Raw genomic sequence first — 26,352 nt, forward strand, 5'->3', positions numbered from 1 at the left:
CGCGTCAGGCTCTTTGCTGACAGCTCAGAGCCTGGAGCCTGTTTCAGATTCTGTGTCTTCCTCTCTCTGACCCTCCCCCGTTCATGCTCTGTCTCTCTCTGTCTCAAAAATAAATAAACATTAAAAAAATTTTTTTAAAAAAATGGTGGCTAAGTCATGATTAAAGGAACCACCAGGAATATAAGATGATCCTAACCTTGTATGTACCTAATATTACAACCTCACATATATAGAGAGAAAGAGATTGAGATACAGGGAGATATGGTGAGAAATTTTAATGTGTCTCTCTCAGTAACTGATCAGGCTGACAATATAGATGATTTGAACAATGATATTACAAAGCTTGATCAAGTGGACATATATAGAACCCTAGACACCAAAATATGAGAATACATATTCTTTTCAAAAGTACATGGGAGGGGTGCCTGGGTGGCTCAGTTCGTTAAGTGACCTGCTTCGGCTCAAGTCATGATCTTGCAGTCTGTGAGTTCAAGCCCCACATCTGGCTTCTGAGTCTCCCTCTCTCCCTGTACCTCCCCTGCTCATGCTCTTTCTGTTTCTCTCAAAAATAAATAAAAACATTGAAAAAATAATTTTTAAAAAAGGACATGGGAAAAGTGCATGGAAAGAAAATTGTGACTACAAAAAAACAGAGAAAGAAAGATCCACAGATTAAACTAATTTCAAACAGCTTTCCAAGTATAAGAGACTGGAGAGTAAGTGTGACAAAACTCACTTAAAGACTTTAGAAAGATGCAAAAAAATGGATGAAATTGAATACACATGACTCTATATCATAAAGATGACAATCCCTCCAGAATTAATTTATAAATTCAATATAGAATTCAGCATAATTCTGACTTTAAAATCCCAACAGAGTTTTTCACGGAATTGAAAAACTGATTCTAAAATTTATATTGATTAGTGAAGGTCAAGGAAAGACAGGGCAATTTCGAAGAAGAATGAGTGTAGAATTACCTACCAGATAACATAATTTTATAAAGCTGCAGACATTAAGACAGTGTGATATCCAGGAAAGGATAGAGAAATAGACTACAGAAAACTGAGAAACAGATACACAAATGTATGGAGCTGATACATTAGAAAGATGCCATTACAGATCAATAGGGAAAAGGATTAATGAATGACTCAACAGTTGGTGCTGGGCAACTGGTTATTGGTATGAAAAAAAAATATGAAGCTAGGCTCCTACTTCTCCATACCTAAATGTAAATTTCAGGTAGATTGAGATCTTAAATATGAAAAGCAAAATTTTCAAATTTATAGGATAAACAAAATTTTGCTTAATGACCTTGGGAAAAGGAAGTAGTTAAAAAAACACAGGAAGCAGAAATCATAAAAGAAAAATTGAGATATTTAACTGTATTGAATAAAATAATTCTGTTTATTAACTGACATTATGAGTGAAGTGAAAAGTCACAGGCTAGCAGAAGATATCTGCAACACATATTACTAAGGATTAGTCTTTAAATGTATATATTAATGCTTATCAATACACACTATGTAATGATATATACATGTATACACTATGAATATACACTATGATATACACTATGTATATCATTAATGTATCTAAATAAATTAATGTATATTTACATATATTATATGTAGGCATATATAGAAATAAGGAAAGGTAAAACATATAAGCAGTCAATTCATAGAATGATTAATAAATTTATAAAATTATGTTTAACTTCACTAGAAATGGGAACATGCAAATCAAAACAATAATGCCATATCACTTTACCTCCATCAGATTGACTCTATTGGTCTGATAATACCAAGCACTGGAAAGGATCTAGAGCAAGAAGGGTTTTGAACACACTGCCCATGGCGTGGAGGTAACTACAAACACCCTGAGGACCAATTTTCTACCCAGTGACAGAGTTGAAGATACACATGCACAACTCAGCAATTTCATTTGGAAGCACATACTCAGGAAAAGCTCTTCTACACAGGCTCAAGGAAACATATATGAAATTGCTCATTGCAATGTTGTTTTTAATGGCAAAAAGGGAAGAATTTAAATGTCTAAAATCCAAATAACTGATAAATAAACTATAGTGTATTTATGTGGTGGAACATTATACAGCAGTGAAGTTGCATGAATTCAAGCTTTACAATTCAACTCGCATAAGAGTCAAAAACATAATGTTGTAGAGACAAGTTTACCATGAAAGGATACCTGCATGTCACTGCATTTATCACAGAAACACTCAAAACAATACCCCATAGTTTATAAATATATACATGTTAGTATATTGATTAAATGTGTAGGGAAATCATAACACAGTGCAAATGTATCTCCAGGGAGAAGACAGAAGGATGGTGTTGGGAAGGTACTGGGGACAGGGTATAGAATGTCCCTGTATCTGTGAGGTTTTATTTTTGTAACACTGAAGAAAATATGGCAACCATTAAGATTTCCCAAAGCTGGGTCACGGATATAGAGGTATTCCTGACATTTTTCACTATGCTTGAAACTGCTCATAAGAAAAAGGAAGCAACGGGGCGCCTAGGTGGCTCAGTCGGTTAAGCGGCCGACTTCAGCTCAGGTCAGGATCTCGTGGTCCGTGAGTTCGAGCCCCGCGTCGGGCTCTGGGCTGATGGCTCAGAGCCTGGAGCCTGCTTCCGATTCTGTGTCTCCCTCTCTCTCTGCCCCTCCCCCATTCGTGCTCTGTCTCTCTCTGTCTCAAAAATAAATAAAACGTTAAAAAAAATTTTTTTTAAAAAAGAAAAAGGAAGCAACGTAACAAAGGCAAAATTTTATTCAGAAAATGAAAAGCCACACCTAAGATAGCAAAGACCAAAATTAACGCTGTGGAAGCTTGAATTAGTGATGTGGGGGTGAACCTGAGAAATGTTCCCAAAATGATGAAAAAATATGACAGAAAATAATATATATGGATGTGGATATAGAGGACAAGAGCCAAACCAAGGGATTATGGGTATTTATTTAGTATTTACCAGAATAATGGAAACATAAATATGAATCAAAAACATAAAAATAAAACTTGTCTGAGCCGGGGGGAAAAAAAAAGGACACCAAAATTTGAAAGAGCTAATACTGCTGCTAAAATGAAAAGACCTGTACCTAGACACAAACTGACAAGATTTCTACAGCAGAAAGAAAAACCGTAGGAATCAGGATGGTGATTTCTGTGTAGACAAGAAGTTGGGGAAGTAAAGAAATGACTTGAGGCTGAAATACATAGTCCATAAGGTGACTTATCTTGATTGGATTCATATAGACAGGTTAGGAGGGCAAAGGAAGTTCTACCACCTACAGAGAGTATGTGGACTAAAAGGAATTAAGATACTTTTGAAATATCCCTTTGAACTACAGTTTAAAGGAAAAACCTCAGTATTCAATAACAGTATGTATTCGGTGCTGGTCTCTAAAATATACATGAAGAATTTGCTGAATAATTCTGAAAGCATATTAACCATCAATGCTTCTAATTTTCTAAGGGTTTTCCTTCTGTGAAGTTTGATTATCCCCAGAGAAATGCCATAACTCAACCGCAGCCCAATTTTTAATGAGGATCAGTAAAAATCTAGCTATACAAAAAATATTTCTTCACCCATTAAATCACTATTAAGGTCAGTGTTATAATGCTCAATATTATTTTTAAGTTTATTTATTTTGAGAGAGAGAGAGCGAGTGAGAGAGAGAACATGAGCAAGGAAGGGGCACAGAGGTGGGGAGAGAGAGAGAGAATCCCACGTAGGCTCCATGCTGTCAGCACAGAGCCCAATGCGGGGCTCAATCTCACAGACCGTAAGATCATGACCTGAGCCGAAATTGAGTTGGACACTTAATCGACTGAACCTCCCAGGCGCCCCTCAATATTCTTTATATAATGATTCATTTGGTAATTTCTTCCGACAGCTATATCCAGAAAAAAAATTATTTTCACTGAATTGCATTCTTGAGTCAGATATGGAGAGTTCTGTAAAACCTTGATCTTTTCTTTGTCTTTGATAATAAGTTTAGAGGTTAGTGGCACCCAGGACTTCAGTGACTATCTCACCTCATACATTTATATTTGTATTTCTGATTTGGTTTCTGATCATCGTATCACATTTGTTTTTAATTACGGTGTGTGAATGTATGTGTGTATGGGTATGCATATAAACTGCCTCAAATGATTTTTGTGTGTTGGCGAAATACGAGTGACTTAAAAATGCATTCAAATGTCTTGAGTGAACTCACATTCCCAAAGCTTGCATGGCTTTAGTAGATAGTAGTCCTTACTGACGAGCTACAGAAGAGACCACTGGTGATAACAATTAGGCTGGGAGGGTCCCATGGTCTGCTGTCATGAAGAAAACAATGCTACGTTGTGAATATCATCATAGGAGTAGAGCCAGTCTGAACTCAAGGAAGGGAGTCTGGCTTAAGTCCTTACTCTGACCCACAATCTTCTCTAACAATTGATTAAAAACCCCACAGAGAGTCTGTGACAGGAGGAAGCTAAATTCTCTCTGGGTCATGGATTAAGTTGTGCCCAAGAAACTTTTTTTTCAAAATAAATGGAAACAAGAGTAATTTGTTCTCACTTTCAAATAGATATTGGCATATTGATTAAACCAAGAACAGAGAGAGAAGCCAGGGGTTCAGTGGAGGGTTTCCAAGCCCTGAGCGTCACAAACCCTTCTCCATCGGGGAGAAAATCATGAAATGCTAATTCTGAGAATTCACTGTCTGAATAACAAATGGAAGCATCACAATGCTTTCGATGGAAGAATTTCCATTTTCCATGCTTGAAACCTACACCTGGAGAAATTATCATCTGGCTGGAATTTGCTGAGCAAGAAAAAATGAGGATGTGGAAGAACACACAGACTTCCGGAGACAGTGGGTACCCCTGGTATACCACCTGCTGGGGTGGAGGGCTTGTGCTAGGATTGCCAGGAGCGATAAGGCAAGAAAAGTTAGCCGGAGCTAGACTATGAAAGATTGTAAATGTCAGGCTAAGGAGTGTGGCATTTATCCTGTGAACAGGAAGAGCAGGAGAGAGTAACATGTTCATGGGAGTGGTTTTACATCAGCCCAGTGCAGGGGTCCAGCGTGGATTTCCACATTCTGCCTTCGTGCCCTGTTATCTTTCGGCCTCATGCACACCCTCAAAGATCTCCCTCAACACCCCACCCAGAAAACCTTCTACCTGGATTCTCTTGTTCTTCATCCCCTGTCCCTTTGGAGAAATCCCACTCAGCCATCCCTAATGCCACCTTACTGGGGAACCTTCACCAATTCACCCCCCAGTTTCCTGATCCACAAAATCAATCACTGTTCCCCCTCTGAGCTGCAGAGTGCATTCTGTATACTGCACATCACTATACAGGTAGTTGTATGATAGTCTGTTCACGGGACTGGATCATGAATCCCAGGAAGGCAAGAACTGGTTTAATTCTCTTTGAAGAAGGTTTGGCAAAAATAGCTATTTGTGAAATTAATGGCCGATCCTTCTGGTGACTTCTGTACAGAATATACGCTTACTTCATGTCCTTCCGTGCTATTATGTATTTACATGAAACTGCGTTCACTTTTCTTCCATATTTTACCCAGTATTATTCAAACTGCAGATTTCAAACACATTAGTGAACAGTAAAAAATAATTCAGTGGGGGCGTGACCCGTTTTTTTATTTTTATTTTTTAATTTTTTTTAATGTTTACTTTTGACCGAGAGAGACAGAGCATGAGTGGGGGAGGGGCAGAGAGAGAGAGGGAGACACAGAATTTGGAAGCAGGCTCCAGGCTCCGAGCTGTCAGCACACAGCCCGATGTGGGTCTCTAATTCACTGACTGTGAGATCATGACCTGAGCGGAAGTCGGACGCCCAACCGACTGAGCCACCCAGACGACCCGCGACCACATTTTTTTAAATGGAACCGAGTGGTATAAAAATATAAAGCTCTGCATTTAGCATGGGTCAGTATTGTCCTGTGAGACATTTGCGCGCGCACACACACACACACACACACACACAAACATTTACAGATATGTTTGTGTGTGTTGGGCTGTAGTGCAAGGGCATATTCTTACTGTGGGTTGCAGTCCAAAAAAGTTTTGAGAAATCCTTCATTCTAGCTGATATTTTTGAATGCTGGTTAATTTTTCCAGTCTGATAGCCATTTTATTTTGAGCAAGGGTTAGATTTTCTAATTTTATTTTTATCTTATAGTAGGGTTTCTCAACCTTAGCACTACTGATGTTTTGGGATGGATCACTGTTTGTTGTGGAGGCCTGTCCTGTGCATTGTAGGATTCTTAGCAGAATCCCTCATTTCTACCCACAAGATGCCGATAGCACCTTCCCTCATTGTAACGGATGAAAATGCCTCCAGACTTTGCCACCTGCCCCCTAGGGGGCAAAACTACCCCTCATTGAGGACTACTACTCTATGGTGCCCCGAAATATTGCTGAGCATTCAGGCCGCCTTTAAGACATGCATTAGACAGATCTGACACAAAGATCTTGCAGGACTCTACTACAATAGAACGTCTGGGGATACCGATCTCCAAAGCTTCTTAACCTCTTATTGGGCTCACAACCAGGTCCCTATGCCACCTTCTGACTGTACACAACATCTTCAGTCTAACCACAGGGTTTGCATGAGTGCAGCTAGAATGTCCTGTGCAGCAGGACACAGCAAGGGTTCAGGGTCAGGAGGCGTTCTTGGAAGCCCCGAGGCAGGAGAAGGAATCCCAGTACTTCTGGTTGAAAGAAGTGGAGCCGTGCAACGAAAGAAGTATCTCAAGAAACTGGGACCACGGAAGCAACGGTCCCCTTGCTCTGAAAAGCAGCTACAAGTATGCAGGAGATACAGGAAATTAAGAAGCGACTCTGCTCTTACGTGGAAGGGCCTGACCATGCATGCAAATGGGGTCTTCGCAGCAGAGACGTGGGTAGGAAATGAAAAGAGCATTCGCCAGAAGTCCCATGAACCTAACACTCATGGCCACTAACTGGGACCTGGAATTAGTCCCTTAATCTGATGACTTTTCAGTTCCTTACCAAAAAATTGTGGAAGTTTGGCTAGGTCCTTAACCTACCTGCTAGTTCCCAAATGCCATGATTTGGTTTGGCTCTCTACCTTTCCTTTTCATGTATATTCTCCTTAAAGCTACAGAATTGCCTCTTTGTTGGTCTCCGTTTGTTTCTTTTGATTTCCACACCATAGCCGCAATGATCCTGATTAAAATGTAGGCCAGATCACATCATTCTGCCGCTCAAAACACTTCAAGGGCTTGGCATCTAACTTAGAATAAAACCCAGTCTTCACCAGGACCCACAATGTTTGACCCCTGGCCTCTGGCTACCTTTCTGGCCTCACTTCCTATCATTCTTCTCACTCATCATGTCCCTGCCACACGAGTCTCCTTACTATCCCTGGAATATCCTGAGGCTGTCATCACCCCAGGATCTTTGCACTTACTGCTCCCTCTCCATGGAAGGACTCTGCTCAAATCTCTATTTTGATAGCTCATTCCAAATAGCAGTTCCCACTATCCTCTATGCCCTCTTACTCTTTCTCTTTTCCTCTTAACACTCATCATTAAAGACATATCACTGGGGCACCTGGGTGGCTCAGTTGGTTGAGCGTCTGACTCTTGATGTTAGCCCAGGTCATGATCTCACAATTCATGGATTTGAGCCCCACATCCAGCTCTGTGCTGACAGTGCAGAGCCTGCTTGGGATTCTCTGTCTCCCTCTCTCTCTGCCCCTGCCCTGTTCTCACACTATCTTTTTCAAAACGAAATAAACATTTTTTAAAAAGACATATTATTTATGTCATATAATAAATATTTATTTTATTATCTACTTACTTTCTGAGACTGACTCTCCCACATATAAGCTCAATGAGGGCAGGGATCATCTACTTTGTTGACTGCTAGACATCAACATCCAGAATTTGCCTGGTATATTATAGGCATTAAATGCATACTTTAAAAAATGGATTGGCAAAAGAATGTATAAATAAGTGAAATAAGCACTGTATATTCAGAAACTAAATTCTTTACTTCCTCCAGCATCCTCAAAACATTTTCCAGATTCACATAGAAAATTAGCAGTAGCGATGTATGAAGCAAAAAACAAAACCACAATCCAAAAAGGCCTGACTTCAAGTTGTTTATAGCTTTTCTTATCTCTCACTTTTGTAATTTTAGCCGTTCTAATTCTGAATTTAACAGCCCTTTATTCCCTTTTGTTTTAGAAATTCATTCTATCAGTTCTTGGTACCATGAGGACTCAGCATCGATTATAAGCAGGATGTTATTAAGGACTCGGATCTCTATTCCTGCTTCAGTTTCTGCTCGCAAACTTTTCTTTTGACGGCAGATACTAAAATCTGAAATCACTTGCCCTCTCCCATTTTGATTGGGACTAGTTAACCATGGAAGAAGTCAATCACGTTGGGCAACAGAAGGGAACTTCTCTGTGTCGCCCTCATCTCAACCGCTCTGGGTGACACCAAACGGATTCTAAAGGCTTCTTCCAGCTCTGAAAGTCTGTGAGCTATCGCCATCTGCTGGATGACTTGTGAACTACCACCATCTGCTGGGTGAGTCTTCCTACTACCTCCTTAGGAGTCGTTGGTCATTCCCCAGTGGTTGTGATCCTTTGGATGCGTGGCCTTTGAAATTCCTTTATGACCACATGACTAGGACCAGGGAGCAACATTCCACTGGGCCAGAACAGACATACATTTACAGTTTTAAATATGGTAGACACTACCGTTCCATGATCTCTGGCAGATCTGTAGCTCACCATTCAAGTGGAGTTAAGGAGCTGGAAACAAAAATTCCAATATGAGACCTGAGCTTTAAGGCAAATGATTCTTTTCTTTTGAAAAATAGTTTTGTCTTAAAAGTGTGTATGAACAATGCGCTTTACTATGTACATTACCTATCAAAATATTCACTATTAGTCAGAAAAAGCAGGTGAGAGTCTGAGGTTTCAAATGCCATCCATATTACCAATTGGCTGCAACATGAGTCAATCCATCAACAAATATAAGGAAGGGATAACAGTCCTGACCCACTGTGCTTTACAGCAAAGCCAAAGGGGGAAACAGAAACGTAGACAAGCTGAAAGTTAAGTAAGAGCATAATCAGGATATTGTATATTGTAGTGAAACAATCTAAGTGTCCGTCAATAAAGAATTAAATAAATGTAGTAGAGCTTTACAATGGAATACACTATGGTTATTAAACTTAATGATGTAGATCTACATTTGTTGATATTTAAAGATGTGTATAGCATTTTGTTACACAGAAAAATTTTATGTATGAAGATCTCAGTACTGGATTTAAAAAAAACCCTGGAAGATTATATACCAATATGTTAATAGTTGCTATGCCCGGATACTGAGATTAGATATAATTTTCATTTTTATTTTTTCCCATATTTAATGTTATTTCAATGTTTTTATAATAATAAGTATGGATTACTTTTTTCTATTTAAAGACAACAAAAAGAGCTATTACTGCTTCAGAATTATTGCAACGGTTGTCTTGACTGGTCTCGCTTCACTTACTCTGGCCCCTCTTCGGTCCTTTCACACACCGGTAAGAGTGGCTTCATTGAAACCTAACTAAAAGGGGAACTCCCAGTCTTCCCATTTCTGTCCCAGAAAAAGCAAAATCCAATGACTTCCAATGGCCTCCAAGGTCCTAGTCAACCTTTACCATCACTTCCTACCCCTTCTTACCTCATCTCTTTCTAGGCTCCTCCCCAAATACCCCCAACCCAGCCACACAACCTCCTTGTTCTTCCCTGAACACCCCAGGGTGCTCCTGCATTGGGACTTCTGAATGTGGCTGCAGCATTCTTCCCCCAGGTGGATGAATGGACAGATTAGATTAGATAGATAGATAGATCGATAGATCTATTGGTCGAGGTACATATATCCAGAAAGTTCACCTCAGCCTTCTTACTCAAATGTCACCTTCTCGGGAGGCTTTCTCATACTGCCTATCCCCTTCTCTGTTCTGTATTTCACCATAGCCCTTATCCCCGCATCTGACATACTATCTACATGTTTTAACTGATCTGTTTACTGTCTGTCTGCCTTGATTAGAATGTAAGCTCTGCAAGGTCAGGGATTCTTTTTGTCTGTTTTGTTTGCTGCTCAATCTCCAGCATCTGAAACAGTGCCTGGCCGCCGTGGGCACTGAATATTTGTTTGAAAGAGTAAATGGGTATATTGTAAAATAAATTGGGGGCACTGATTCTTTAGGAAAAAGAAATCCCACAAACTTTAGGAATCAAATGGAAAACAAGGTTGTCACCAAACTGCGCTCTTATCCAGGATCTGCAACCAAGTGACCTTGAGAAGACTGTTGAGTCATTCTGAGCTGCGGTTGTCTCCGGTGAAAACGAGGACACTGTCCTTGCCCACTCTGAGTTTATAAATTTGCAGTGGACAAAAGTTTGGCTGTGAGACCTGACTACCTCCTTTGTTCCAGGCAAAATGCTAAAAAGGCAAAGATGAATGAGGTAAGGTTCATGTTCTCAATCAATAAGAGAAAGACCAAAACACAGTCCATATTTTTGGAATCCATGTAAAAGGCACCAATCTCTTATTATATGAGATTATACTATGACTTTTTTCAGTGGATTCCTTCCCTCTGTCCCCCAGTCTTCCAGCATGTATCTCTGCTCCTCTCGCCTCTGCCCTGGGCCCTGGGAGGCTGACCTGTGAGGCTTCCAGCTGGGATCTGACCATCTGGAGCATCAGCAGGAAAGTGGACAGAGGGAGGAAAGGAGTCAGCATCTTTGTTCCCCAACTTCCTTTCCACTAGGTTGTCACAGGATACATGTCTGAAGGTCACAGCTCTTGCCTGATGGCTCTCCCCGTCTGTCTCCAGATGCTGGTAATTGCATCCTTTTGGTTTCCTTACATCTGCCCAAACTTTTGCAAAAAAATTCCCTCACTAAACTCATTTCACATGAAGCAACTGTATGTGCCCCCGTTTCCTTCTAGAGCCTGGTGACACCCAAGATCATTAGAGAAGTCATCTTTTCTCCCGTGGTTGTTTCTTACTTGCACATTATTTGTTTCACGTTTGGTTGTATCATCAGAAGAGATCTGCCAGACTCAGTCAGCATGCACTGTCACCGCCCACACGTCTGTCACTGCATCAAGCTGATTTCAGGTGCCCCCTCTCTGTGCTAAACCACTACTGTGGTCCTACTCTGTCATCAAAGAACCTGAGTGATTCAGGGATTTAGATGCTAAGAGACAATCCCAGTGGAGAACTGTGTCAAAGCAAGAAGTGTTCCCAAGGACAGAATAGAAAAGATTAACTATGAAATAATGAATATACAAGAAAGAACAAAGCGAGTGATAAGGAAATAGAAGGAAACAAAAGGAAAACTAGGGAATAACACTCGCGTCGGGCTTCAATCTATTAATGTTTCGCAATTCATTGAGGCGAGAGTACCATAAACAGCATATGGTTGCTTGGGTGTGGTCACTAAATAGCAGCTGAGCCAATGAACACATGCTACAGCTGAAACCCGAGCACCATGAGGGGCGCTGGGTGGCTCAGTGGGTTAAGCATCTGACTTCCGCTCAGGTCATGATCTCACAGTATGTGGGTTTGAGCCCCACATCGGGCTCTGTGCTGCCAGCTCAGAACCCAGAGCCTGCTTCGGATTCTGTGTCTCCCCCTCTCTGTGCCCCTCCCATGCTCATTCTCTGTCTCTCAATAATAAATAAACGTTAAAAAAAAAAAAGAAAAAAGAAAGAAACTAGAGCACCATAAGTGCCTTTTCTTGGGAAAATTATATTTTCTCATCCTTTATTTTAGTCTTTCTTCCTTAGCTAGGCAGAGGGGGTAAAATACCTGCATAGTGATTACAAGTAAATGTATGGTAATGTAAGATGTACCAAGGCCTCAGAAGAACAATTAATAGGTAGCAGGTATTTAAACAGCAAAGTGAATCATTCCCTTTAGAACCAATAAAGCTGTGCAAATGAGCGCTACTCAGATTTACATGCATCGAGGCATTAGCAAATCAATAGAGCGATTACTGCGGAGGGCACCTGAATGTACAATCATGTCTGAAGTTATGTTTATGCACAAACCTCACACTTAAAATGCATTTTTATCTAGGCTATGGGGGAAACCAATGATTTGTTCTTTCTCCTGCTCCCTTTTCGGTCTTACATTCTAAAGATTTACAAATCCACGAAGCTCACGAATTTACAAGCCTAACCCAAGCTCAGGGAGGAATGCCCAGCAGAACAGCTTTCTCTTTCTCCCTGGAGAGCAGCACAAACCTGCCACCGAGGTTGCAGGCTTTTTTGGGGGCTCTTATTTGTTTCAGACTTTTCATGTGAACATTAAATTGCAGGGATTTGCCTCAAGGAGACAATGTCATCAGCATGCACCAAATGATTCCTTCCAAGTTTGACAAAATTGCTACAGGGAAAATTCCCCAAATTTTCAGGACAATCCCTTAAAATCTGAGGGGGAACCCCAGAAATATACCACAGAGGTCAGCTGATTATGTCCCACTGGCCAAATCTAGTCCAATTGCTTGCCATTATTTAAAAGAAATTTTTTTAATGTTTATTTATTTTTGAGAAAGAGAGAGAGAGAGAGAAAGCCGGGGAGGGGCAGAGAGAGAGAGGGAGACAGAATCTGAAGCAGGCTCCAGGCTCTGAGCTGTCAGCACAGAGCCCAACGCGGGGCTTGAACTCAGGAACCTTGAGATCATAACCTGAGTGGGAGTTGAATGCTTCACCAACTGAGCCATCCAGGTGCCCCGAGCTGCCTGTTTTTATACTGAGGAAATAAATGTCTAAGCTCAAGATGGAGCCATTTTTGCCGTGGGGGGGGGGGGCACATCAGTAAACAGAAACCCAGGTATCTTGCATGTTCCTATAAACGCTCCTCTTAAACCAGAAATGCAGTATATCCAGCCAGCCAATCCCAAATGCCAAGCCAACTCTGAGCTCTACACTTTTCTCCTTCTTGTCCATTTTCTATTTTTCTCTTCCTGCTTCTTCTCATTCTTTCTCCTGCAAATCTTCCTGCCTTCTGCCCCATTTTGCAGTTCTCTGGACCCTTGAGAATAGAGACTGCTCACTTCTTGAAGTGTTAAAGTTTGCCTGTATCACCTAAATTATCTTCTTTAATCCTTTTTAATAGTACATGAGTTAAGTGTTTTTTACCTTCTTAAAGGGTTGAAAAAAAGCTTTAAAAATATTTTGTAACACATGAAAATGATATGAAATTCAATTTCCCATGTCCATTGATAACATTTTATTGGAACACAGTCACACACATTCTTTATTGTCTATGGCTGCTTTCATGCTACAACAGCAGAAGTGAACCCAAAATTCCTAAAATATTTACTGCCTTGCCTTTTACAGAAAAATATGCTGATCCCTGTCTAAGTAATTGGTTAACTTTGGGGAGGTTAAAAACAAGCAAACAAAAATCAGAGGTACAGTATCATAACCATGAGGTCTTTCTTTTTGCCTGAATTTGGGATGTGCTTGAGTGGTGAGAGAGATGAAATTTTGTTAGCAAAGTTCAATGTTCCTTATAGTTTTAATTATTGGATGTCTTTTAAATCCGCAGCCTTTTAAAACCAATCAACCAACCCAACCCATCTTAATGATACTACTTGACCTAACTCTGGCAGTCTCTTCTATTCTTCCACTTCGGTCAAGACAGTTTTTGTCCCAGACCCTTTGTTTCTGAATTCCGAGATTCTAATGCCCTCAGGTCCCAGGAGCAGAACTCAGGGCACAGAGTCGTAAAGGAAAATCAGTTGACAGGTTAGCGATCACCTGGTCAGTTACACCATCCTTCAGAAATTATGCATGGAGGAAACACATATCAACATCCCCTTTGTCTCAAAAAGTGGGCAGATGTCATAATCTCTGTTTCACAGGTGTTTCCTCAAAATAACCTTGAAAAATAAAAAATTTTACCTACCTCAGACATTATTATACCCATTTTAAAGATGAGGACACTGAGGCCCAGAGAGATGAAGTGACTTTCTGGAGTTCTCATAGCAAGGTAATAAAAGAATGGTTCTCTACTCAGACCCAGGCATGCCTGACAGATTCTCCTCCATCTAAAGGTACAGTATTTGGGGGCAGTGAGGAACTTCCAAAGGCTTGGTGAGGACTTTTCATAGGAACTGACCAACACAGGCAGTGAGCTGTACATATGTCATGGAGATTTGGGGAGAAACTGCTTCCAGTCCCTTCCTGTTTCTTACCCATCCCTAGAGCATGCCACTACATTCTGTCCCGCTCGCTTTCCTAATTCAAGGCATTGCTACCAAATAGGAGCCCTTGCTAGTGACTGGGGATAAAGGAAATCTATTCTGTGTCTAGGTATGTGACAACATGTACCAAGGAACCCTAGCTTGCTAAACAGGTCTCTGGGAAGACAATCAGGCAATTAAAGACAAGGACCCAGGGCACCTGGGTGGTTCAGTCAGTTAAGCGTCTGACTTCAGCTCAGGTCGTGATTTCACAGTCCATGAGTTCGAGCCCCGTGTCTGGCTCTGTGCTGACAGCTCAGAGCCTGGAGGCTCCTTCAGATTCTCTGTCTCCCTCTCTTTCTGCCCCTCCTCTGCTGGCACTCTGTCTCCCTCTGTCAAAAATAAACATTTAAAAAAAAAAAAAAAAAGACAAGGGCCCAAATCTCAGAGCAAAACTGAGCAAAAGCAGGTTCACTCACGGACATTCACGTGATAAAGGTATAAACAGATACACAACCAACAGCAGCTGTGATGCCTGAGTAAGCAGGAAGGTAGAGAGCAGAAAAGTGGGGGTGGGGGGTGGGGATAGAGGGAACATTATGAAATCAGGTCTACTGTAGGAATTTTGTTGATTGGGGCCAGGGTGTGTTGTCTCAGCTCAGTAGAAGAGAGTGTTTTTCCAACTGCTGAAGACAATGGACTGTGGGGGAAGAGTCTGGTGAAAACCAAAGCCAGACTGAACCTCTCACATCTTCCTATGCAATCTCTGAAGATCTAAGACCATAATTAGATTTACTAGAACCAAGGGAAAAATGTACGCGAATTTTGCATGGAAATGTTAAAGCTTATTCTAACGATCAAGGAAGAACATAGGAGTGAACACAGGCTTGCTTAGAAAATGTCTCTCCCTGGAGTGCCTGGGTGGCTCAGTCGGTTAAGCATCTGACTTCGGCTCAGGTCATGATCTCACAGTTCATGAGTTCGAGCCCCACGTCGGGCTCTGGAGCCTGGAGCCTGCTTCAGATTCTGTGTCTCCCTCTCTCTCTCTCCCCCTCCCCTACTCACACTCTGTCTCTCTCTGTCTCTCTCTCTCAAAAAAATAGACATTTAAAAAGAAAAGAAAAGAAAATGTCTCTTCCTTCCTCATCCCCTTCTTAGAAAACTGGCTCTTTGGATCACTGGAATCTCTCTCAAAGGCCTCTTTTCCATCCTTATTGCCTTGAATTTAAACTTAAACCCCCAAGTTCTGCTTTCTTTCTTCCCTCCTTCTTCCCCCCTCCCTCTTTTACTCTTTTCTTTTTTTTTGTGCAGTTCTGGAGTTGGACTTTTCCTGTGAACCACATGGACTGATTTCATCCCATGGGCTCTTGTCTTAAGTCACATTCAGTCATTCACGTACTCAATAAATATTTATTGAGCACCGACTTTGTACAGGGTGCTGGGAACACAGCCTTGAGCAAGAAAGCTTATTCTGGAGGAGAGATACAGATAATAAAATAGTTTCAGGCAGTGAAACACTCCGGAGAAATTAAAGCAGGAATGGGGCTGAGGTAGCTGAGTGTGAAGGTCAATGAACCCTGTCTGAGGAAGTGACATCCGAGCTACGGGAGTGCCGGCACTGGTCATGGAAAGATCTGGAAAAGAGAGTCCCAGGCAGAGGAAACAGGGGGTGCAAAAGCCCTGAGGCAGGAAAGAGCAAAATGACTTTGGTGAGGAACAAAACAGCACCTTCCGTTGGGGCTGCTGTGACTATACCAATTCTAATTCAGGGAAGAATTTATTGGTTCTTTCCCTGCTTAAATAGTGAAGACAGACCATGAGAAATTAAATGGTTCAGGGTGGTAGGACCAAGTTCCATTCCCAGGGAAATTTATATAACCCTAGAGTTGGTCAAACATGTGAGTTATTTTTTCATTTGTCTTTGGGAAAAAGAAAAATAAAATTGGCTTTTTTGTTCTACCACGTCTATTGTTTCCAGTTCGTGCCCTCTTTGACTCCTTCTATCCTTCTCAACCAAGCTAAGCTTGGATCCCAGCAAGTAAGTGACCACCAGATGGGGTAAACGCACGTTCACAAAGCCCACACGTATGTACCTGTGTCCTCGAGGTTCCAAAGAGCCCCCTTTTCTGACTGGCTAATTTATAAGATCAATCACAGGAGAAAAAGAATGCCGTGGAACAATAAGGCAAATTATAATGTTGGCATTTCTTTCTTGAAGAAATAAACTTTAGGGAGTGGCAGACCGTGACCTTGGTCTTTGTATTTCCTAAGGGGAACAGTATAGGCCCTGATACGTATGGAAAGTCACCAGTGAGAGGATGGAGATAAATATAGGGTAGTAACCTTGTTACTCAAGGTCACTGAAATGATTCTGTTTCTGGTCAGAGGACCTGGGTGCTGAAACACCTTAGTATTTTCTTCCCGTTGTACTTGTAACTTGGTGGAGCTGAGGTAAGATGTGGAAGCTGGGCACAGCTGGCTGGCGACACTCCAGGGAAGCCATCAAACCCTCGCTCTTCCTCATGCCGGTGGAAGTCAGGGAAATACTGGGCCCTGGAGTTCATTAAGGACACACACTAGCACCTGAGATCTACCCATTGTCCCCTTAAGCAGTTAAGCTGCTAATACGGTCTGGCATTAATAGGTTCAGGGGAAGCCAATGCTCTGTCAGTAGAGCTGAGGTGTTAGCCGTCCTTACGAAATGAGGTATGTGTAGGTCTCCATTAAGCAACAGAGGGGCCCAGACTGTGGTGGCGTCCAGGGTGGGATCTAAGGACCCCCACTGGGCACTCTGCACTCTGGTAGTCAGCGTGAGCATTCTGTTCTGTAGTTCACCATTCGAGAAGCAAAGAAGGTAGGACACGGGAAGCAAAGAAGGTAGGACACCAAGAGAACATCCATATGGGATGGACCTTGAGGTAAAGAAGAGGAGGAGGAACAAAGAGGACTGGGGAACACCCAACAGGCACAAATACAGATCTCACAGACCCCCTCAGGGCAGCCTTCAAAACGTTTAACAACTGGCTTGCCTCCCGTCTAACCAATCAGAAGGCTGTGGGCTGTAAATGCCGATGAGGACCAGTTGAATTTCAGGTCTGCGTGTATGTTTTATTCCCGTTTTTGTAATGTACAGTATACCTCACAACTTTTAAAAGAAAAAAAAAATCTATAGGTTCGTTCTGTGCTGGCAAACTTTCTTAGTCCATAGATACCAGCAGGACTATTCCTTTATCTAACCGTTCTTTATCTAACCACTGACGCTGACCCTGCCACTCTCGTGCTACTTTGCATTCGAAGGATAAGAACCTCCTTCCTTCTGGATCTCGCTCAGGGAAGTAATTTTGCCATCAGCTAAGCTTGAGTTCAAATCCTGCCTTTACAAATAGGATTCTTGGCAAAATCGGTCACCTTTCAAAGACTCGATTTTTAAAAACCTATTCAAAGGGATGTCATTCCTCCGTCCCAGGGTTTCTGTGAGAACTGGCATGGAGTTGCCTAGGTAACATGCCTGGTGTAGGGCCTGGCACAGACATGGTTTTCGCAGCAGAAGATCTGAGATTGAGAATTTATTATAATTCAGATAAGTGCTACTTGGCGATTGGGTAATTTCATATATGGAAAAATGGGCTTGGGAAACTAATAATCTAAACTAATAGCAATGTAAGAAGTGTGAATGTGGCAGAACACAGGGTTTCCTAAAAATATTTGAAGCAAACGTGAGAAAACAACTCCCAACTGAAATACCAAACACGGCACATTCTTATGTTCATGAAACCAACCATCCAATCAATTCTATTGCTATTTTCCTGAGTTGAATAACTATATATATGTAAGAAAGAGTTAAATTTTATTTATTTAAGAATATTTCAAAATTGAGAGTTTTCACTGAACCAGCCTTCTCCCCTACACGCAATTACTTTACCATGATACGGTCTTACTTCACACTGGGGACCAAGTGTAACCAAATGTCACGTGTCTCTGAGGCAATTTCACACACCTTATCCCGCTTAATTCACAAATGGGGAAGTAATTATCAGAAACTGCAAGACCAGATCAGTGTTGCAGTTTAAAAAAAAAACAAAGTTTACAAGATACCCCAACTTCTGTCCCCTCTGGTGATCCCATGGCCAGGACCAGCACAAGTGGCTACATCTTGGCCTTTATTTCCCAGTCTCGGTGGAGAAGGAGACTAGCAGGCCTGGAGGGAAAGAAGTGAGCATGGGTTGGCTCAGGAAACAGGAACAGAGGAGCTGGGCGTTGAGGAAGCGAGTGGGGGCGGGGTACAACCACACAGCGCACCTGCTCAGTCTATAAAACAAAAAGACGAGCTGCGTATTTCACAATAGTCAGATCCCGGGGCCTGCCCCAGCCACGGTTGCCCCAGTTCTTGCCATGCACCACACAGCTTAACTAAAGATTGTAGCATGGATCTCATGCAGCAAGAGTGGAAGGAGACCCTCTGTCTATTTGAAATAGAATTGTTAACATTTCTTCTAGAAAGAAGGAGGTTCATTCCTTGTCATATGACTGGGGAGTGTTAGCTTCTAATTCTGAAGAAGAACAATGAAACAATTGTTGAGCGATCATAGTTACTGTGTGTGTGTGTGTGTGTGTGTGTGTGTGCATGTGTGTGTCATAGGCCTGTGTATGTATATGTGTGTGTGGGGGGGGTGTGTGTATGTGTGTGTATTTGGGTGTGTGGGTATATAGGGGTTATGTGGGGTGGCCTCACCATAGCCCAATAGCCCCCAACAATTCAATCTGAAGGAAGGAGCCCTGAAATTCAAGGTCAGGGTAAGGGTTTTTTTCAGATAAGCCAAAATTCCTAGGACTTGTGGAATGTAGTGAATCTGGAAACAGCCATGGCCTTGGAAGTCAGCCATGTGGATGTTGTGTGAGGACAGGGAAGGCGTTTATTCAGATCGACTAACAATATAAGTAGGGCTCTGTGTTAGCCAATAGAAAGGCAACTGATGGTGTTAGGTAGGCTTCTTTTCTGAGAGCTCCTCTCCTGGGTAAAGAGGACCCAGGAGTAGCAGAGATCTTCAGACACAGAAACCTGGAGGAATTTATTGTTAAAACTGAAAAGATGACAGAGCTTCAAACAAAAAGTGCCAACATTTCAATTCTGAGATCTCCCCACTACACAGTGTTCTAAGTTTACATAAATGTGCCCCTCATTTCCAAAACACAAGGATTCCTAAGCCAGCTTCGGCAGGTGGTATAAGTAATCAAAGTGTGGCTCTTGCTTGAATCATGCAGGAACATCTTAAACCCTGGACCACAATCAGAATCTGACTTTTCACAAAGTCCTCAGGTGATTTGACAGACAGTGGCCCAAGCTTCCCCCAGCCTTCCAGCGAGCCACTATGACAAACAGGAACTTCCGCCATTGGCTAGAGCCCCAGCTACACGTCCACCTGACAATGACTTTAATTCTCCCTGACCATCATACAGAGGGACTGATTTTACTTGAGTGTCCTCGGTTATGCAGGTGAACACAAATCCTGAAGAGTCTGGGAGCATTATCTTTTCTCCTCTGACCCTAAGATGAACCCATTTTCTCAAAAGATGAAAAGGGCAGAGCTGGGGGACGGCTGCGCATCATCTTGGTATGTGATTTGTTCTGTGATTGCGAAAGAAAACTGACCTCAAACTCCCCAAGGATCATATGTAAAAATAAACTTTCCGCTGACCTCCCGTACATAGAAACAGCCTGTTGTCCCTGTTGAGAGCCTCGAACTTCCAAAGTGCTGGGAAAACAGCAGGAAAAGCTAGGGATAACCTCATCCCAGGGTGTCCTCCTGCAGGGCACTAAGAGACCCCAGTCAGATGGGTCCTCGCAAGGCAACCTCAGCAATGCAGCTATGTCTGTCCTTCAGACGGGCCCTGGTACTCACGGAAGGTCCTGATGGTGTCGCTGGGCTGGCTGCGAGGGCTGGGGCCGTGGGGATTCATGGCCCTCACGGCAAACTGATAGTTGGTATCTGGATCAAGGCCCTTGATAACCATGGAGTCCATCTGGATCCGCTCTTGGATTAAGGTCCAACTCTTGTCAAAATCTGGTCTTTATTGATTAAAAAAACAAAACAAAACAAGAAGCAGTAATTCAGGAAGAGCAAAGGGAAGGGAGGCTGGCTATGTAAACTCAGCATTCGGACTCTAGAAGCAATACTTATAAAAATGAGTTAACATTTCCTATCTAAAAGTCATCTTGATTTTAAATCATAGGTCACAATTTTTAAGTCCCTGCCAATAAAAGCAAGTAGATCATTTTTAGGGCCAGTTTTAAACCCTGTTTCAAGATCATCTGCTTTTCCTCGGCATGAGCTTGACCATGGTGAAAAGACCCCCACAGAGGAGTTCATTTTCCAGGACTGTGCCTTCCAGATGTTTCACAAACAAACCCTCCCCAAACAGCCGCCATTCCCAGAGGTCAGGAGAGCACAGATTCTGTCTATTCACAATCTGTTCACAAAGTAAACAAATGTTAAGTTTTATAGGGTGACTAACTGCATGAACGACCATGGGAAAACCCACTTAGATTGTGTTCGTGGCCATTCTTGCTCTTAACAAAATTGTACAACTGTGCCAACTCGCTGACTTCTCACAGGTTCTGCTAAGAACCCTCTAGAGAATGTGGGCCCTCACTTAGAGCTCCCACCTGGGAGGCAATACGCAGAGGGTAAGGGTACAAATCTGGGGTTGCTCATAGCTGCTCAAATCCTGCCTCTACTACTTACTAGCTGCTATTTAACTTCTCTAAGTCTCTATTTTCTCATCTGTACAATGGGTATAATAAAAGTACTTATCTAAGAGGACTATCATAAAGATTAAATGAGAGCTATATCCTCAGCATACTGCCTGGCATCACATGGTAAACACTCAGCATTTTTTGGCCATTATTTAACGGACTTATCCACATCACAGAGCCAGTAGATAACCCTGTGTCACTGCTTACTCCTCTAAACCTGTGTGTTCTGATGCGATAGCACTAGCCCATGTGGCTAGTCAGCACTTGAAATATGGTTAATCTGAACTGAGATGTGCCGCAAGTATAAAATGTACATTGGGTTTTAAAGGACAAAAAAAAAAAGAAATGTAAAATATCTCGATCATATGTTGAGATGATAATATTTTGGATTCAGTGGATTAAAATGTATGTTATTAAAATTAATTTTATTTGTTTCTTATTGCCTTTTTAATTCCACAATTAGAAAACTTCAAATTTCTGGGGTGCCTGGGTGGTGCAGTCAGTTGAGTGTTCAACTTCAGCTCAGGTCATGATCTCGCAGTTCATGAGTTTGAGTTCCGCGTTGGGCTCTATGCTGACAGCTCAGAGCCTGGAGCCTGTTTCAGATTCTGTATCTCCCTCTCTCTCTGCCCCTCCCCAGTTGCACCCTGTCTCTCTCTCAAAATTAAATAAACATTAAAAACATTTTTTTAAGAAAAAAAAAAACTTCAAATTTCACCCAGGGTTTGCATTGTATTTTTTTTTTTAATTTTTTTTTTCAACGTTTTTAATTTATTTTTGGGACAGAGAGAGACAGAGCATGAACGGGGGAGGGGCAGAGAGAGAGGGAGACAGAGAATCGGACACAGGCTCCAGGCTCCGAGCCATCAGCCCAGAGCCTGACGCGGGACTCGAACTCACGGACCGCGAGATCGTGACCTGGCTGAAGTCGGACGCTTAACCGACTGCGCCACCCAGGCGCCCCTGCATTGTATTTCTACTGGACAACGCTGTTCTGTCTGGCTTCCCAGTTGGAGGGGGAAAGGAGAGCATCCCAGGTAATATGAACCACAAGATGAAACTTGGGAATGATCATGCGTGGAGGGGGATGGTGTGAAGGCCTAATTAGCTGGATGCTTTGTGTTATTAGTTAATTAATAATAATTAGTCTATCAAGTGCTTGTGAAGTACCTATGTACTTCATAGTACATAGTATCTATGTAGTATCATAGTATCTATGCAGGAGATATTACATTAAACACCCTTCTCCCCTCATTTTTATAGAGGAAACAGAGGCATTAAATGATTGAGTAACTTGCCCAAGTTCACAGAGCTGATAAATGGTGAGGCCAAGTTGGGTTGATGAGGAAGGGTTAGATTAAGAAGATCTTTGACACTGGACACAAACTTGGGGTGATCGTGGCTGAGAGGCTGTTCTCCATCCTTTACTTTACTTCCTGACCACTTCTCAGTTGTTCGAGTGTTAAATACCTCTGCTCCCAGATATTTAGAGGATAACAGAAAGCAAAAAAGATTGATGTTTAGCCTTTATGAACAACTTATCAGGCAAGGAAACAGAGACTTATTTTGCAGAAAGAAGATGCCTGGAGGATACATGGCTGTCTTGAATGTGTGCTTGCTTAGTTTCTCATTGGCAGGAATTAAAAGCCAAACGGAGTCCTTAAGCCCAGTAGAAGATGCTTCCTCAAGCTCACCGTGCAGGCAAGTAGTCTGTGGGGCCTGTGTCTCATTAGAATTCATCTGTTTGGAGAAGCAGCGGTCACAGGGCATGCTCACTGGAGAAAATCAGGGCTCATGTCTCTTTCTTTTTCTTTTTCTTTTTTTTTAATTATCTATTTTTTAATTTACATCCAATTATGTTAGCATATAGTGCAACAATGATTTCAGGAGTAGATTCCTTAATGCCCCTTACCCATGTAGCCCATCCCCCCTCCCACAACCCCTCCAGCAACCCTGTTTGTTCTCCATATTTAAGAGTCTCTTATGTTTTGTCCCCCTCCCTGGTTTTATATTATTTTTGCTTCCCTTCCCTTATGTTCATCTGTTCTGTGTCTTAAAGTCCTCATACGAGTGCAGTCATATGATATTTGTCTTTCTCTGTCATGTCTCTTTCTTGGTATCCTTTCCCTAAAGATGGACTTCTTGTGTAAACTAATTTTGTCACCAAAGAGAAAATCTTAGTGAGTGGACGGAAACACATTTATAAACTTAAATTAGAACAAAATCATGTCACAGGGGAAAGCCACCAGCGATACCTAAAAGTTGACAGAAAAGATATGATCTTCAGATAAAACTTTCCTGTTCTCCATTGCTAAGCCTTCCTGTGGCATTTATAGAGGAAATGCCATGTAATTGCTCTCAGAACATGCCACTGTTTACCCAGGACTGCCTGCAAATATCTAAACAATCCTCATGTGGAAATTACAGCCCCCCACCCACACGCAAAAAGGAGATTATACTGTATTTGTTCATTTAACGCAAGAAAGAAGGCTATATTTTAAGCGAATAAGAAACTGAAATCATTAACATTTAATTCCATGATATCAAGTGAGAGAGCAAAGCTCATGCGGACTGAATACCAGTTCAAAACCTTTAACATTTTGCCTCTGATTTTGTCATGGGTTTTGCATTTAAACGTTTTCAGCGTCTCTTGAGGTACAAAAGTGCAAAGGTGAGGTTGAGAGAGAGATAACCGGGCAAAAGCATTGTCTTAGATCATCCTCAAACAATAGCTTTATCTTTCTCCACTGAAGAAAATTATTCTATTCTGACTACAAAGTTGCCAGTCAAATCCCCATAGCAACACTAGCCTGCCAATTTCCCCATCAGCAAAAAGGCATGAGGGGGAAGTAAGCTAGGAATACGCTGCCATCCCAGGTACAAATAGGCAGCCACCAGCGGGGTGGACACTTTCAGCACTTTTCCAAATAGTGGGATAGAGTGGGGTTGGGAATTCTGCATCTCAGGAGATTAACTGCCTTTGGAAGGTGTCTGGGCGGTGAGGGTCGGGAGGGGGAAGGTTCTGATGGGGCAGACACAGGGCAGTCAGCAGTGGCTACTCAAAACCCAATTAGCTGATTCAAGTGATTGAGACTCACTGGTTCATTTTGGTGGAAACAGTACCACTCACTGGCAATGTTAGAATCCAGCCTGGTTATCAGATATCTTACAGATCAACCAGCCCAGATATCTACAGGCTCTCAGAAATTACACGCAAGATTTTACGTGTGAGCATGATCATTTCAGTTTTCTAAGTACAGTGTCCTTAGCTTTTTATCAGATTCTCAAAGATAATTACGTCCCCCAAAGCTTTAAGAGTCACTGATCTAGTCCAGTCTCTCAACCTACCCATGGGAACACGGAAAAAAAGTAATTTATCTAAAGTCATAGAACCACTGGGTGGTCTATTTTTCTTATTCCGTTTCTTGTGGCATTTTGACCACCTTGCCTATTTTTAGCGTCAGTCTTGAGTGGAAAATCATTTTTCTTGGTACCATCAACTCCGCAGGTGGCTGCCTCGGGCTACTCAATTGGCATGTGATTGATTATCAACAGGGTATCCATCACAGAAGCTATATTCTAGGAGGCTCCACGGAGCTGTAAACACAATTCCATTCTTAGGGAGTTTATAGTCTAATGGGGAGATAATATATCTAAGGATCAGTAGGAAGCCAGTACAAAATAGCATATTTCAAGTGTTATACAGCTGATCTTTGAATAACACAGGGGTGAGGGGTGCTGATGCCCTTGTGTTGCCCAAAAGCCATGTATAACTCTTGACTCCCCCAGAATTTAACAGCCTACTGTAGAACTTAACGATAGCATAAATGAACACAAATTAGCACAAAGTCAATTAACACAAATTTCATATGTTACCAGCATTATATACCGTATTTTTACAATAAAGAGAATAGATAACGTTATTAAGAAAATCATAAGGAAAATACATTTACAGCACTCTACTGTATTTATCAAAAAAGAATCCATGTATAAGTTTATCTATGCAGTGCGAACCCATGTTGTTCAAGGTTCAGCTGTATTTGAGTGGGTCGGTTGTAGTGAAATGGAATGCTGTGGAAGGTATGTGAGACCAGAAAGAACTTAAGTTAGATTTCAAATGTATTTGGGTTTCGATAGCTGAAAAGGAATAGAGCATCTTTGGGTGAAGTGGAGACAAGAGCAACATCGGCTCTCTGTATGATCTGACCGTATTACGTACTAGTTACATGCAAAATACAATGCGGAATATCCCAAGACAGTAAATATACGGCTCCCAGTAATGAATGATCAATCAATCTATACAAAAAATGGGTATGACATATAAAAACACGAGCCAAAAGTAAGTGAATGAATATACGGCACCTTTGTGCAGATCATACATAGTCAAAGCTTTCCTTATCAACCTCTACTAACCAACCTGTCAAATTAACCGTGATCTTCATTTGTTCCCACTAAGTCAGCTATTGGCTTGTCAAGAGTCAGTTGTGTTTATTCCAAAACCTATTGATGACTTTTGTGTTTGTTATTGTAATTATGTTATTTAATGTAATATATAAACTTGTGAAATAGGAGTAAAATATAGAGCAACAACTATTTTTGAATGTTTTTGAAAGACTTGATAAAGCTGAACCACTAAAACATTATTGCCTTTGATGTGGTGTGTGTGTGTGTGTGTCTGTGTGTGTGTGTGTGTGTTTATGTATATATTTAGTTATATATAATGAAGTATTATTCAGCCATGAGAAGAAAATTCTGCCATTTGCAGGAGCACAGATGAAACGAGGACATTATGTTAAATGAAATCAGGCAGAAAGAGAAAGACAAATATTGTATGATCTCACTTTTATATATGGAATCTAAAAAAGTTGAACTCAAAGAACCAGAGAGGTGAACGTTGGTTGCTAAGGTCTGGAGGTGTGGGAAATACAAGAGGTTGGTTAAAGAATACAAACTGTCAGCTTTAAGATGAAAAGGTTCTGGGAATCTTACAGAACAGTGTGGTGATTATAGTCAATAATACTGTATTGTATTCTTGAAATTTGCCGAGAGAGTAAATCTTAACTGTTCTCACCCCACACACACAAAGGTAACTATATGGAGTAACAGATGTGTTAATTAACCTGACTGTGGCCATTATTACACAAATGTATATACATATTAAATCGTCACATTGTATACCTTCGCAAAATCACACGGTACAATCTAAATATATACAATTTTTATTTGCCAATCACACCTCAATAAAAGTGAGAAGAAAATCTAAAATAATCAGAAGAATTTAGGAAATGCAAATAGTTGCCTGGGAAGTGGCCTTACAAAATAAGATGCAT

The 26,352-nt window shown here is 41.5% G+C and overlaps 1 protein-coding gene across 2 annotated transcripts in view; it reads right to left on the bottom strand.

The window, feature by feature from the left end:
- EGFLAM (EGF like, fibronectin type III and laminin G domains) overlaps positions 1–26,352 on the bottom strand; it is a 470,630-nt gene that overhangs the window by 64,008 nt on the left and 380,270 nt on the right. For both annotated transcript variants that reach the window (XM_042996268.1, XM_007095458.2), the window contains one exon: positions 20,169–20,335. In XM_042996268.1, the coding sequence (XP_042852202.1) occupies positions 20,169–20,335 (167 nt within the window). The remainder of the gene's footprint in view (positions 1–20,168; positions 20,336–26,352) is intronic.

Source organism: Panthera tigris, chromosome A1, assembly GCF_018350195.1.
Source record: "Panthera tigris isolate Pti1 chromosome A1, P.tigris_Pti1_mat1.1, whole genome shotgun sequence".
Lineage (NCBI taxonomy): Eukaryota > Metazoa > Chordata > Mammalia > Carnivora > Felidae > Panthera > Panthera tigris.